The following is a 15,155-nucleotide window of genomic DNA, read 5'->3' on the forward strand; positions in this document are numbered from 1 at the left end:
AGAGACTGCTCAGATGAAAGCTCGAATGGATAGCCAGCAGGTTCGTTTAGACTCTCTTGAGGATTTGCTAGACATTATGGCCGTGGGAAACCCGGTTATGCAGAGAATGTTGAGTGAGAGACGAGCCACTCTTGGGTTGCCAGTACGAGATCCCCAAGAGTCCGATCCAACCCGTCAACAGCCGAGCAACCCCACCGACTACTTCGAGAATATGTAGTTTTTTTATATTTCTATTTGTATTATGAATTTAAATATTATTGTATGACTTTTAAATGCTTTTTTTAAAATATATTTTTCATTTTCATATTTCGTTTTAAAATTTAAATTATTTTAAATTCTGAATATTAAATAAATTCAAAATAAATTCAATATATATATATTAATAATAAGAATCGATGTAAACTTCATGTAATTTTTTACGAGTGATTAACGTCGAAAGATTTACGAGGGTTTTACATCAAAAGGTTTACATGTTCTTTACAACGAAAATATTTACGTCTGCTTTACATCGAAAGAGTTACGTGGAGTTTACCATGAAAGTTACGTCTCGTTTACGACGAAACCTTTCTCTGCGCTTTACGAGGAATTATTTTCGTCGTAAACATAACAAGTCGTTTACGACGAAATCTCCGACGGACGTTTTACAACGAAAAGTATTTCGAGGTTAATTCGTCGTAAAACCCCGTTTACAACGAATTTACAACGAATATTGCCCTCGTAAAAAATATGTTTTCTTGTAGTGTATGCAGTAAAACCGGTTAACAAAAACACACTTTTTGCATTACATAAAACAGTCCTTATGTATGCATTATAGCTATGCATAATTTTCAAGTCAATTTTATTTATTTTATTTGAAAATGAAAACAAATATCAATAAAATATGATGTATGTTAGGTATCACATAATTAAATATTATGAATTGAATTTAATAGAATTATAACACAATCATATAGTTATTTGGATATCAAACTATTTTGGTTTAGATCGGATTTGGATATGGTTCATCGGATTTGGATATGGTTCTTCAGATACCAGAATCTTGGATCCGTTAAGATATCTTTGGGTGGTATAAATTTTGAGTCAAGTTCGGTCGGTTCTCGGATCCAGGTATTTTGCCCGGTCATAGATTTTTCATTCATTTACTAAAATTTTTATTCATTTGCACTACCTATGATTTTTATTCATTTTTAAAAGGTTCCCGCGTTAAAGATAATTTTAAATGTATAATAAATGTCGAGCACACATAATCTAAAAATTAATACACCATTTTATTTTAAAAAATATACACACGGTTATTGATATATAAAAATAAAAAATAGTTTAACTAACTGTATATATTGCGTAATTGATTTTTATATACTAAGGATTAGTTGGGTCACGTACTATATCATATTTAACCAATACTAATCTACACACTACAGATCAGTTTGTCAACCAAATAATATAATCCATCTTTACATTTTTATTATACAAACTATTATACTACCAATGATTTAAATTACTAAGAAAAATAAAACAATTTATTTGCAAGCAGGTAAAACCGGTTAACAAAAACACACTTTTTGCATAACAATCGTTACGTATCACGTATGCATTACATTATTGCCCCAAAATTGTTATGTATGCATTATAGTAGCCCGAATTGGTCAACTATATTATTGCCCCAAAATCCATTTTGCCGATATAAATTGTATTCAATATAACATTTGATTTGACATTTAAAGGAGTTTAGATGATTTTAATAAGTCGCACACATTTAGGTGATTTTTGTTAAACCACTCTAGAATATAACCTAAAACCATGGGATTTGGATTTTAATTTTTTTTAACTAAAAAACTCCACACAAACACCGTAAAATCACCTGAAAACTTTAAAACTCCACAACTTAAAATATTTTCAATAACAGTGAATTTTAGAGTACTCTACGAAATGTTAAGTTCAATAACAGTGGATTTTAAATGTGTTTTTAAAATTCATGTTTAAATAACAGTGAATTTGTCATTTTAATACGTATCACCTAAAACTCTCAGTTGAATATATCCCCTAACTGCGTATTAAACAAACTATTGACTTGTAGGCTTAGAGCATGATTATTGAGAAGTTTTTAGGGTGGAGTTTTTAGCGGAATATAAGAACCCGTCTCTTAACTTTTAATTAAAAAAACTAAGAACTGGTTTTTAAAACTCTTATTTAAAAACCGGTTCTTAGCTTTTTTAGTTAAAAATTAAGAGACGGGTTCTTATATTTCAATTAAAACTCCAGTCCAAGAACCTCCAATAATCATGCTCTTATAGCCTGTTATTTCAAAATAATAATAATAGGCTTATAGCCTGCTAACATGAATTTTAGTGTTTAATAAATACAAAAAAAAAATCACAGCTCTGATCTGCTGACCTGTCTCAGATAATATAACTTAATATTGAGATTATTCTTGTGAATGATTTTCCAAGATATAGTGTATTTGCCATTTCCTGTTACATGCATCAATTCTGCACAAAAAAAACGAAAAATAAATGGCGAGCTCGGATGCTCTCTTGCCTGTCATCTTCCGACGAAAACCATTATCAGATTCAAGATCCGACGACCTGATCTTGGAAAGCCGTCGGAGACAACCCATCAAAGTCCATCGCGCCGTCATCTTGCTCTTGATCGCTTTGTACGTCACTCTCATTGTTATACACAACGGATCTGCAAGCAAGAATTGTGGAAGTGATGAAACAATGACGAAGTCACCTGCTCATTTGGCCGGTGTGTCGGAGAAGAGAAACTTTCGGAAAACAGAACCGTTTGCGTGGAACAATACGATGTTGTCGTGGCAACGAACGGCGTTTCATTTTCAGCCTGAGAAGAACTGGATGAACGGTATTAACATTAGTGATTTTCTAATTATATATATGTAAATAGCAAAACAGTTCAAAGTGTTCCTTTTCCTTTTCGTAATTTCATGAAGATTAGAGTTCTTGACTATTTTTATAATCATAGCTTAAGGAACACGAGTTAAGTAATCACGCAAGAGTGATGTCAACTATATTTTCTTTGAAATCCGTAAAATTTTAAATCAGGAATCATACAATTTCTTTTTTTTTTAACATGTATGATGTATGACTATCGGTTTCATTTCGCATTTAATTTTTTTCCCATCTTCTTTTGGCTCTTACTTTCTCCATCCATTGGCGTTTGTGAATGGCAACTATCTGGCTTCACCATCTGCAGATCCTAATGGTTAGATTCTACCGTATCTCCTCTCTTGTTTTTTCTTCTACAAGTAACTATTTTCCCATTAACATTGTTTTTGTTGTTTCTGTAAATTATGGAGAACGTATTATAAAAATGATTTAACTTCAATATGAAACCTTCACAGCTGGTAGAAGTATGTTGAGAAAAAGGAAGATATATATTTTAAAATGAAAAAAAAAAATAGTCGTTTGCGGACAAAATTAAAAAGTCAATGGAACAAAAAGAAAAAAATGGAAACAACAATATTGTGAGAAATTATGAACACCTGAACGTTTCTTAAAAGATTTATTGTTTAGTTTAATTATTATTTTTCTTTATAAGTTAAAGTTTAGTTTAATTATTTGTCTGACCTGTTTTCTATACCACGTGAATCATGTTCATTGTTCAAACTGCATGCCAGTTATTGTTTAGCTGTCTATTTTGTGGTCCGACTCGTTCTAGTAACTTAGTTGACCAATGATTTCATTATTCACCACAAGATCCATAATACATTACAGAACTTGTGTTTTCGTCGCATCAAATGAACGAATGTTTTTTTTTCTGGTAAAAACGAATGTTAATCATGCGTCCAGGTCCATTGTTCTATAAGGGATTGTATCATTTCTTCTATCAATACAATCTAAATGGAGCCGTCTGGGGTGATATTGCTTGGGGTCACGCCGTTTCAAAGGATCTTATACACTGGTTTCACTTCCCATTAGCCATGGTTCCTGACCAGTGGTACGACGCTAACGGCGTCTGGACCGGTTCCGCCACTTTGCTCGATGATGGCTCCATTGTAATGCTCTACACCGGTTCCACCGACAACTTCGTACAGGTAATAATTTTAAAATCCTCTTCATCTTTTTTTTACTCGTGATCGTCGATTTATAATTTTATACGATTCCAATATAAGGTTTTGATAATATTTGTGATATTTTTGGAAAAAGGTAAATAAATAATATTTACTATTGGACTCGAATTCGTATCTGGTATGACTTCTTTCTAACTTGTTGAACTAACTGTATCTTAATTAACTTTTGCTCAAAAAAAAAACTAAAATCTGAATTAACTATTGAGATAAATCCAATTTGGTCGGACCAATGGATTACACTACTAATAATAATTATTGTTTTTAGGTTCTAAATCTTGCCTATCCTGAAGATCCCAGTGACCCCCTTTTAATGAAATGGACCAAGTTCTCTGGCAACCCTGTTCTTGTACCGCCTCCAGGTATCGGAGCCAAGGACTTCCGTGACCCAACAACGGCTTGGAAGACATTGGATGGAAAATGGCGGATTACCATTGGTTCCAAGGTCAACAGAACCGGAATATCTCTAGTCTATGATACTACCGATTTTAAAACCTACGAGAAACTAGATAACTTGTTGCACCAGGTCCCTGATACGGGAATGTGGGAGTGCATTGACTTTTACCCGGTGTCCAAGACTGAAATCAACGGGCTTGACACTTCTGTCAATGGACCGGATGTGAAACATATCCTGAAGGCTAGCATGGACGATACTAGGATCGACCATTATGCCATTGGGACATATTATGATTCAAATGGAACATGGATCCCGGATGATCCTATTTTCGATGTTGGGATAAGTACCGGTTTGCGATATGATTACGGGAAATTTTATGCGTCAAAAACGTTTTACGATCGAAATAAGAGACGAAGAATCTTGTGGGGTTGGATCGGTGAATCTGACAGTGAAGCTGCTGATGTACAAAAGGGTTGGTCTTCTGTTCAGGTATGTTTTCCCTACCTAACGTGCTATGAAAGTTAGGCTTTGATGTGTTAGTTACTTGTGACCCAAGTTAAGGGTTAAATTTGTTAAAATCATGAGCAGAGCATCCCTAGAACTGTTGTCCTAGACACGAAGACGGGAAAAAACTTACTCCAATGGCCAGTTGAAGAAGTCAAATCTTTGAGACTGAGCAGCAAGAAGTTCGACATGAAGGTTAAACCAGAGACGGTGGTTCAGGTTGATGTAAGTTCCACGGCTCAGCTAGACATAGAGGCTGAGTTCGAGATCAACAAAGAAGATCTCAAAAAAATCACCGGAGATGAATCCGTGGAAGCTGAAGAAGATTTCAGCTGTGAAACAAGTGGAGGTTCAACTGTAAGTGGTGCTTTAGGGCCTTTCGGATTCTCTGTTCTTACTGATGAAAGCTTATCGGAACAAACTACGGTTTACTTCTATGTGACTAAGGGGAAAAATTCTGAACTCAAAACTTTCTTTTGCACTGACACCTTAAGGTAATTTTCATGTTAAACATGCATTGATAGATTCCATTCTTCTTTTTATACAAATTAAGTAATTACGAAGTTCCTTTAAATATCAGAAAATATTGACTTAAAGTTAATCAAAATGTCATTAAATAGGTCGACAATGGCAAACGATGTGGTTAAATCGGTATATGGAAGCTTCGTACCGGTCCTTAAAGAGGAGAAATTGACTATGAGAATCTTGGTAAAATATTATATCCTTTCATCAAACCATACACTTAAATCTAGTATTAGTTTTTACTTTATATATTATTATATTTCAATTGTGTGTACGTAGGTGGATCATTCGATAATAGAAGGGTTCGGACAAGGTGGGAGAACATGTATTACGTCAAGAGTATATCCGACAGAAGCCACCTACGGAGCTGCGAAGCTCTTCTTGTTCAACAATGCCTTTAATGCTACCATTACGGCGTCATTTGAGGTCTGGCAAATGAACAGTGCTTTTATTCGTCCTTACTCTGCGGCCGATTTGGTGCTCCTTCACAATTCATCATGAAATTTGAAATGCATATTGATGTTCATTTTCTTCTAATGTGGGCATGGGGTTGGTTTAAGTTTGAGGCGTTGGATGGTTTTAACGTTATTAGTTGTTGTTTCTTAGAGCAATAGCATTGATTATTATTTATTAACAAAAGTTATATTAATATGTAATCTAAAATGTATGCAAACTTATATAAATAGACTAGGGTCGGTCTGCGCTGCGCGCGGGATATGGTATATTTTTTTGCTTGAAGTATACTATTTTGTAAGCTAGTTTTGTTTGTACGTTGAGTTTGCATTAGGATGTAATAAGTGTGTGAATTTTCTATATTTTGAAAATATTGTTCGTGTTGCCGTTGAACAAAAGGGAGAGAAGTTTATGTGGGTATCAGTGAGTTCATCAGATTGTGAGGTTGATTTAGTTTTAAAATACTGGTGATCTTAGTAGCAAGAATCTGTAATGTAATTTGTTATTGTTACCGGCAATTTAATAGTATGAGATGGATATGGAATAGTTTGTAATTTGTGGAAAATCATGATTAGGAAATTCACATGTGATTGGTTTCATAGTTAGTACGAAACAAAAAGCAGCATACTAAGAGTTAGTACGAAACAAAAAGCAGCATACTAAGTTTTTAAGTTACATGCATGTATAAGGATATTTGTTAGTAGATCCGGTAATTAGAAAATGTCATATGCTAAATGAACGGCTCATTGATTAGTGGAAAATATTTGAAGGAAATTCAAATATGATTGTCTTTATAGTTCAAAAGAAGCAAAATGGCTAAAGTTGAATCTAATTTTTAACATCCATACTTGTGCTTGATTCCAGTAGCAATCATGTGGACATCTACATGTTACACATAACATATCAGGTGCACTATTTATTTCCTTAACAATATTTATCTATAGTTATTTTGATACTGATTTTCATTTTGTTTTAAGATATTGAATATTTGATATTTTAAGATTTAACTAAATATTTTTAATATATTTTAAGAATTTAAACCTAGATATCAAGCTAATTTTTCTGATAGTTTTTAGTTTTTATATTAATTTATTTTGTTTTGTGAAATTCAAAATTTTTAAGTTCAATATTTTTAAAACAATTGATTTTGTCAGTTAAATTTTATGTAGATTTTCCAAAATATTTTGTTAAAACATCAAATTAATTTTATGGCATTATTAAGTGGATCTTCTAGAGTATCATTAAACAATGGAGAATGAACATGGATTTATAGATCACATCAATAAATAATCAATGAATAGATAAAATATAACATATTTATGAGACATTCAACTTTCTGTTACTCTCAGCATCTCTCTTTTTATACAGATGTTGGCTTGGCCTAGGCATTTTTGACAAATACCGTCATCGTAAGCGACCGGTGGATAGCATTACAAATGACCTTATATATTGCATACATTTACTGATAGAGTCTTGAAGCTGTGTGCCCATTTCCACACTTGCAATCACTGACTCTCTTTCAAGTTTTTCATTTGATCTTGCTCACGTTTCTAAAATGCTAAACCAATGTTTGATCTGCACCTTGACTTCCTGTCTATAACATTTTCTACAAAGTTCTCATCGACATAAAAGTATCCTCCATCTTTCCCTCTGTCCTAACTTAAAGCTTCAATCTGGTCCTCAATCTTTCTACAATAATATAATTGCATTAGCATGACCCCAGTCAGGAATAAATCCAATTGTCCAAAGAGACATTACTTGCTTCAGGAACAGTCACAGAACAAAAGGAAAAAAAATTGCAAAATTCTTACCTCATAAGTCTTCTCAAAATCATATATATTGTCTTTCTTATCAATAGAGAGCTCAGTTGTAGTCTGATTGCAAATCTGTGAACGCTCACGGGCTTGGCGGTGAGCTACATGATCTTCAGCTAATTGTACATTGATGTATTTCTTCATAGCTTGATATGCAGACTTCTTTTCACGTAAGCAACTTCCGCCAAGCCCTTTTACCATAACACAAACGCCGGCAAAGAACAGATAAACTAGAGGGAGAAAAAAAAAAGAAAACAGAAGTTAAGATTTTGTTTCCGTACAAATCCAATCTGGTGAAGTCGTCTCCCTGTGAAATTGTTAAAAATAGCTTTGAAGGTGATAAATCTGCGGTAGGAAATAGGAATGATCAAGAACCCATAAAATATGATAAAAGCGATTAGGATGAACACGTTGTTTGCAGCTGATCGAGATCCGTTGCAGCAGACTCGAAAGCTAGTTGGTTGTTCTTGAAAACAAATACTGCAACATATCAATGTCCTACACATTTCAATATAACTCTCCAAATAAACATAAGGCAAAATAAACAACAACGATCCATGAAAAACTTATTTAGAAGGTGATAAAGCAAATCCACTGAACATATAATTTCAAAGTCACTACTTACATTTATAGAATTGTCCACGGAACCAGAAAAGAGTCTGCTAGCTCCAACATATAAAAAAACAACTCTACAGGTGTGGTCCGTAAGTGACGCAGCCGGATGTAAACGTAGTGTCAATATTGTATCTCCAAGCCAAAGTAAAGCCATCCTGCACATAGAAAATGATATATCCCTATAAGAATTTGTTACTTACCTAAAACCCAATAGACCTGTAAAATTCTATAACACATACGTATTTTCCCATTCAAGAAGATAATCTATGATAATATAAAAAGAGAAAAACAAAGATGAAGGATACACATGACGCTAAAGCACAATTCTACTTTGTTTAAGAAATATATTATATACAGTCAGTTAAAAAAATTTATGTAGTCATATTCACATGAAAATTAGCAAGTTTTAGTACATCAGTCATATAGATTTTGTGAAGAGGATGTTTACCAGCTTGGAAAGAAGGTTTTCCCATTTTAATTTGGAGACTGAGTCATCGTAATTTACAGATAAGAGTCTTCTTTCAAAATCTTCTCAATTTTTCATCTCTACAATCTTCTATGTGTTTCTCTCAGTGATGCTCGCGCATGTGATCAAGCTCTGATAAGATAGATTACAATCCGGTTAATATACTACTCAAGAGATAGAGGCTAGAATAAAAGGTTTTACCTTGAGATGATCATGGGCGTTGCAGGGAGTTCGTTGAAAGAATTAGCTGAAATACATACGAATTTCATCTCTGATAAAGAATACCCCCAACATATAATTTCCTAGGAACAATCCCATATTTTGTTTTACTGAAACAAAATAGTTTTAAGGACATAATCAATTTACATGTCTGAAACATAAAACACACAATATCAGAGCTTAAAAAAACTTACATGTCCGTATCAACTTGTATCCATATGCCTTAACATTGTTTTCATTAGCTTAAGTGCCTTATTCAACTACTTTGCAATTCACAATATTGTATCGCTTCCTCTTCTTTGTATTTTTGTTCCACTTCAGGGTTCATCTTCTCGTGAAAGCATCGGCCTTTCTTTGTTTCTCTCTCTTTGACAATAGGGGTTAGTGGCTGGCTGAATCAAGGAGACCTTTTTAGTTAGGTTTGGGTCAAAGTCTGGATTGATTTTGCCTACCGTCGACGATAGAGACCAAATCAAATATTATCTATCTTCTGTTTCAACTCAGAGAAGAACATGAACCCTAGATTTGGCGTGTAGGAGATGAAGACAAAAGGGCCGCTTGGTTTCGGCTTCTGAACATAAAGCCCACAACTTCTTCGGTTATACTTAAATGAAACGCAAAGTTTTGGGACGGTGGACACATGTCACGACCACATGACTCGACTTTCTGACCTGGCGCTGACGTGGCAGCCTCACAGAAGAGAAAAAATGATTTTATATATATAGATAGCTTGAAAAACTTAAAGAGACTTTTTAGGCCATCAGCATTGAAGAATTTTCAACACTTCTAAAATAAAAAATAGTAAAATGAAGAAAAAAAGAGAATTTCACAGATTAGAAAAATTCTTAAGAAATTATTTCTGCACTTATCAAAATTGTCTATGGCTCATATTGAATAAATAAATTATTTTGTTATTTTGTAATTAAACAAAACTTTTAAAACATTAAAATATATTTTTAAGAATTCTGGTGGGTTAAAATGCTTCAGATGTTCTTGTACAAAATCTCTCACATGAAATATCCACCGATAAATATATTATATTTTTACGAACATTTAACAAATTAATTTTGTTTTGAGATACTCACTTAGATACTGGCCATCTCAAGATTAGCTCCCATGCGCCAACACACTTCCTGAGACCTGAGTGGTGAAAATTACTTTGCATCCATTTTCCCATGTCATCTAGCAACGATACAAACTTCTTCCTCATTAGGACATTATGTATGTGACACGTCTTTTGCTCTTTATCTTTCCGGTTCCAGTCTTATCCGTCAAACCCTAGTTTCTTCGCGACCTCTTCTTGAATGTTTTTGATCTTTAAATCCTCTTAGACACCACAATCTAAGTCACAATGTCAAAAGCATCCTCTGTCTTGAGAAATTTATTGTTAATTTATATGAGAAGCGTTGTTTTGCCAACTCCACCCATACTCACTTCATCTTCCTTGAGAAGGTTCCATATTGTTGATGCGCTTTCTCAGCAAGCACGTCAAACCCCCCCCCNNNNCCCCCATTAGCTTTTGGATTCTCAACTTCCTTCAACATCATGAAAACCCGTTTCCCATAACGATAACTCAATAGTCAATGTTAAACTCTTCGAGCAAAACCCACAAAGACAACTTTGAAGTTCAGTTGTTCTAACACTAAACAGATCATTGACTTGGCTTTCAATGGTCTCAACTCTAGTAAACCATACCTTTGGGCAAGCCTTTGTAGACCTTTGTCCTCCTCTCTCTCCACTCTTTTTGACAAATCATCTCGCCTTGGCTTCAGCTCTCCAACAATTGCTCCAAACCAGCTAGATTTTCCTCGAGGTTATGAATATAGCTCTCTTTGACACATAACCATTGAGTGGCTTGATTCACAAATTGATCACATGACAGTGATACAGAGAAGCAACCATCCATCGTTCAGAGAGACAGAAAAGGAGATTCAACAAAAGGGAAAGGGAGGAAAATGTGAAGCTGTTACCCGATGAGTAAGGCTGTAACTGGTTACAGAATTTAGGAATACCCTGAACCAAAGGAATTAAATAAAGTGGAACGTCAACAACTGGAATGAAGGAAGTTACTAAATGGAATGAGTAGTCGCTGGAAAACATTTTGCAACATAAATGGTAACCTTTCAAAGGAACATAATGGAATGAAAGTGACTAGAATTTAGATCAAATTATTAAGAGTATTCTTAATATATGAAATAAAACTAGCCTACTAATATATGATATATATATAAAACAACCTTTAACAGTGTTTCATATATTTTTTAAAATATATATATATATATATATATAATATAACAATGATGAACAGAGACATGCCCGTAAGAGAGAAATACTTTTTATTAGTTGGTTTCATAATGAACATACGATATGGTGTTAGAACATACGATTTGGTGTTAAATAGGAAATAAGAGGTTGCTATTATTTTGTGCATATAAATCTACATTTTGCGAACAGATAACATCTTAACTAAATTAAAACAATTATTGATTTATTTGTATTAATTCCATTCCACATCATTCCCGATCATTTTTTATCCTGAATCTTTTACAACTATATTCCACTTGTTTCCACTTGTTTCCATTTATTCCACGAGAATTAATGGAATGAAGTTTATTTTCTATTCCAGGTAAATGGTAGTTTTATTTTGGAATGTTAAAGAATAAGGTATTCCAAACAGTTATATTCCGAAAAATGTTAATCCAGTTGCACCCTAATAGTTATTAGGAGAGAAGAGAAGATAAGCTTTGTATGAGAGCAAGATAATTTAGCTTTATGGATGGGCCATCGAAAGACGTATAACAGAGAATATCATAATTATAATATCATTTTAAATTAAAATTTGCAGAACTTCAACTAATATAAGTGATTATCAGGATAGAACAAGGGATACGATTTCTGAGAACCTTTCTTTTCAATCTGAAGAAATACACTATGAGTATAATTTGTCTTTGTGCTCATAGAATTTTCATTTAAGGAAATTCTTTTTTTACAACTTCATGGCATTTTCTAAATCAAACCTCTGGCAGAGCAATTTTGTTCCTTGCATGTTATGTGTATGCACAAACGTAGTGATGCTCACTTTTCCTCATGCCGGTCAGTCAAATACGTCTCTTTTTCATGCATTCCTCTGTTCCCGAGTACCTACCTGCATTGGGAGGTTTTACATCTCAAATTTGTGCAAAAAGACACTCAAGTAAGAAACAACAAAGATTTTTTGCGTGTTATGTTCATATACATTTACACTTCCATTTGTTTTGAGATAGTTATCTCTTCAAAACTGGAAAAGGCATTGTCGCTACTGTTAGACACCAGAATGGGACCGATATATAAGTTAGATGACTCAAAGAAAGCACCAATTAGACGACAAGTTGCATCAAACAAAGCCTATAATAAGAATGCATTTTCGAGGGGTGTTCTAAAAATGTGAACCAAGAAGCGTGATCTGATATAAGTAGACATAAATTTCACCTCAAGCGTCGACCGAGATGAGGAGGAGGTTGATGAAGAAAGCTTATCGGCACCAGATATAGCGCTGATTATGATGATGCTGATGGCAAAGCGTAAAACCCTTCTGGAGGATCCCTTTGATATGCAAAGTCCATATACAGAATCTCTAACTTGGAGTGAAGCGATTGAGCATCTCTCAACTCGAAATCTCGAATTAGAGACATATCCAAGTGCCAGTGATTCCATCACCACTGAAACAGATGTGTTCCCAGGACAAAACCCAAGCATAACATCATAGTGGAAATGCAAAACCCACAGTAATAGTTACAAGAGAGAAACAGCTTTTTTGCATCCCCCGGATGGTGCATAGCCACGGCTCAACATTTCTTTGATAAGCTCGGCCGATAAGGTTATATCACCATCTCTAAGACATAGCGTGCCATCATTCAGCATAAGCCCATCTCCTTTCATCTTTGTATACAATGCATCTATTTCACAGTGTCGGCCTTTCCTACACAGGCCTGACATCATTGTAGTGTACGCTACAACATCAGGCTTCACTCCTTTGAGGCTGAGGCTACAGAATAAACTCCAAGCGTCTTCAACCTTACCAGCCTCGCACATCCCTCGGATAATTGTCGTATATGTGACAATATCAAGATCCATTTCTCTCCTTTGCATATCTGCAAATATCACCAATGCTTTCTCTAGCTCCCCGTTGTCACAGAGACCACCTAACAAAATGTTGTATGTCCAAATATCGGGAGAGAGACCAAAAGAATCCATCTGACAAAAAAATTCCTGAGCCGTATCAACATCCCCTGCTTGAAAAAAACCTTGGATAAGAGTGTTGTAAGTGACTGTACTGCTAACTAATCCTCTTTGAGACATCTCGCGGAAGAGTCTCATCCCATCTTCTACTCTCTTCGACTTGCAAAACCCATTAATAAGAGTGTTGTAACTCACTACATCTGGGAAACAACCTTTGCTGACCATCAGATCAAACATCTCACTTGCCTCGTCTATTCTACCTTGCACACAAAGCCCATTGATCAACGAGCTGTAAGTAACAACATCAGGATCTATACACATCCTCATCATCTCTTCGTAAAGTTCTTTAGCCTCTAAAACCTTCCCGTTCTTCACAAATGCATCCACCAACGCGCTGTAAGTAATCACATTAGGACTAATCTTCCTCTTGATCATCTCACTCAACAGCCGAGCCGCATCGCTCCATCTACCCGAATTACAAAGACCCTTTACCAAAGAAGTGTAGGTAACAACATTAGGTCTAACACCTTTCCTTTCAACTCCCTTGAAGAAGCTGAGAGCTTCATTAGCTCGTTTACTCTTGCACAAACTATCAATAATCGTGTTGTAAGCAACAATGTCAACTCTATACCCTAACTCAACCATCTTACAAACGAAATAAACAGCTTCATTAACCCTATCCTTCCGACAAAACCCGTTAACAAGAGAGCCAAGCGTGACTCTATCAGGCTCATACCCAAGCTTCAACATCTTCCCAAGAAGAGACAAAGCAAGAGAGAGCTGAAAGCAGCTACACAAACAGTTAATCAATATATTAAACGTGTAGAGATCATTTCGAATCCCTAAAGTCTCCATCTTTCTCCCTAAAGAGATGACGGCGTCGTGCTTCTTCAGCTTGGCGATGGCGTTCAACAGCCTGTTGAAATCGATGATCGAAGGGAAGGGGAGAGATTCGACCATGTCGTCGAACAAATCGATTGCGTCGTCTAGGTTGATGTCGCGGAGACGGTTTCTGCTCAGCCTCTCTCGGAGACCAATCGCGCTGGAGAAAGCTCGTGTCCAGCAGCCGCAATGCGTAAACGAAGGAGGAGATGCTGCTCTGGGTTTAGGGTTTTCCAGAAGGTTCCGATGAAGCAATCTCTTCGCCGTCATCGCAATCGACTTCTTCATTGTTTCCGATCCCTTCTCTCTGATTCAGAATCCTAAAAACTACAGATGGGAATGGGTAACTGACAATTCGAGAAACCTAAACCGGTTTAATTCCGGTTTATATCTTTGTATCAAATCGAATTCAGTCGCCTCTGGTTAACAAAATAGGTTTTTGCTTGGAAACTTCAGATTATTCTTAACTAGGGATTGGGGTGAGTTTATAATGAAATTATTTTATATTAAAATTATTTTATATTAAAATTATTTTAATTTATAGAACACTTGAAATTTCGAATGTTTTAATGTTTGCTTTGAAGTAGTTTAATTGTTGTGTATTGACCATTGTGTGTGTTGTTGTTTCATTTTTACCTGATATTGTATATTATGGTGGAGCTCAGTTGTTTTGTTCTGTAGTGAAGCAATGTGTGCATTTGTTTGTGTTGTGCAGTGATGATGTTTTTAGTTAATAGGCTTAATGTGGTAAAGGGAGGAATGTTTATATAACTTTGTATATGTTTTGGCATTTATTGTTTAGCAAGGAACTTGTCGATATAGCTTTATGAAACTTGGTTATGTGAGAGTGATTGTGTATATTTTATTGCGTAGTTATGTGGCTTTGGTTGGGTAGTTACTGAGTTGCGTGAGAGTTTGTGGGATGTAATTGGCTTGTGTATGTTCTGATCATTTGTAACGTCTGACACAATTATTAGA

General features: G+C 35.0%; 2 protein-coding genes and 1 long non-coding RNA gene across 5 annotated transcripts; 1 reads left to right on the forward strand and 2 right to left on the reverse strand.

Moving 5' to 3' along the window:
* Positions 1 to 2,445: 2,445 nt before the first annotated feature.
* On the forward strand, positions 2,446 to 6,474 carry LOC106314017 (acid beta-fructofuranosidase 3, vacuolar-like). Its single transcript, XM_013751965.1, has 7 exons — positions 2,446 to 2,862; positions 3,214 to 3,222; positions 3,810 to 4,054; positions 4,356 to 4,973; positions 5,073 to 5,482; positions 5,609 to 5,696; positions 5,790 to 6,474. Exons 1-7 carry the CDS (start codon positions 2,514 to 2,516, stop codon positions 6,009 to 6,011), a joined length of 1,941 nt encoding a protein of 646 aa, XP_013607419.1. The 5' UTR covers positions 2,446 to 2,513; the 3' UTR covers positions 6,012 to 6,474.
* A 776-nt stretch (positions 6,475 to 7,250) lies between these two features.
* LOC106313800 lies at positions 7,251 to 9,640 on the reverse strand. 3 transcript variants are annotated; one of them, XR_001264496.1, is made up of 7 exons: positions 9,272 to 9,640; positions 9,060 to 9,187; positions 8,841 to 8,990; positions 8,403 to 8,547; positions 8,059 to 8,257; positions 7,775 to 7,968; positions 7,251 to 7,652 (listed from the first exon to the last, which is right to left on the reverse strand). It is a non-coding gene; the product is annotated as an uncharacterized LOC106313800 (long non-coding RNA). The 3 variants fall into 3 exon arrangements; XR_001264494.1 differs by having other exon boundaries at positions 7,775 to 8,257; XR_001264495.1 differs by having other exon boundaries at positions 7,775 to 8,275.
* Positions 9,641 to 11,951: 2,311 nt separating this feature from the next.
* Positions 11,952 to 14,506, reverse strand: LOC106313238 (pentatricopeptide repeat-containing protein At1g62680, mitochondrial-like). Its single transcript, XM_013751002.1, has 2 exons — positions 12,546 to 14,506; positions 11,952 to 12,222 (listed from the first exon to the last, which is right to left on the reverse strand). The coding sequence occupies exon 1, from the start codon at positions 14,463 to 14,465 to the stop codon at positions 12,849 to 12,851; it is 1,617 nt and encodes a 538-aa protein (XP_013606456.1). The 5' UTR covers positions 14,466 to 14,506; the 3' UTR covers positions 11,952 to 12,222; positions 12,546 to 12,848.
* Between the last annotated feature and the right edge of the window lie 649 nt (positions 14,507 to 15,155).

The sequence above is a fragment of the Brassica oleracea genome, chromosome C9, assembly GCF_000695525.1.
Source record: "Brassica oleracea var. oleracea cultivar TO1000 chromosome C9, BOL, whole genome shotgun sequence".
NCBI lineage: Eukaryota > Viridiplantae > Streptophyta > Magnoliopsida > Brassicales > Brassicaceae > Brassica > Brassica oleracea.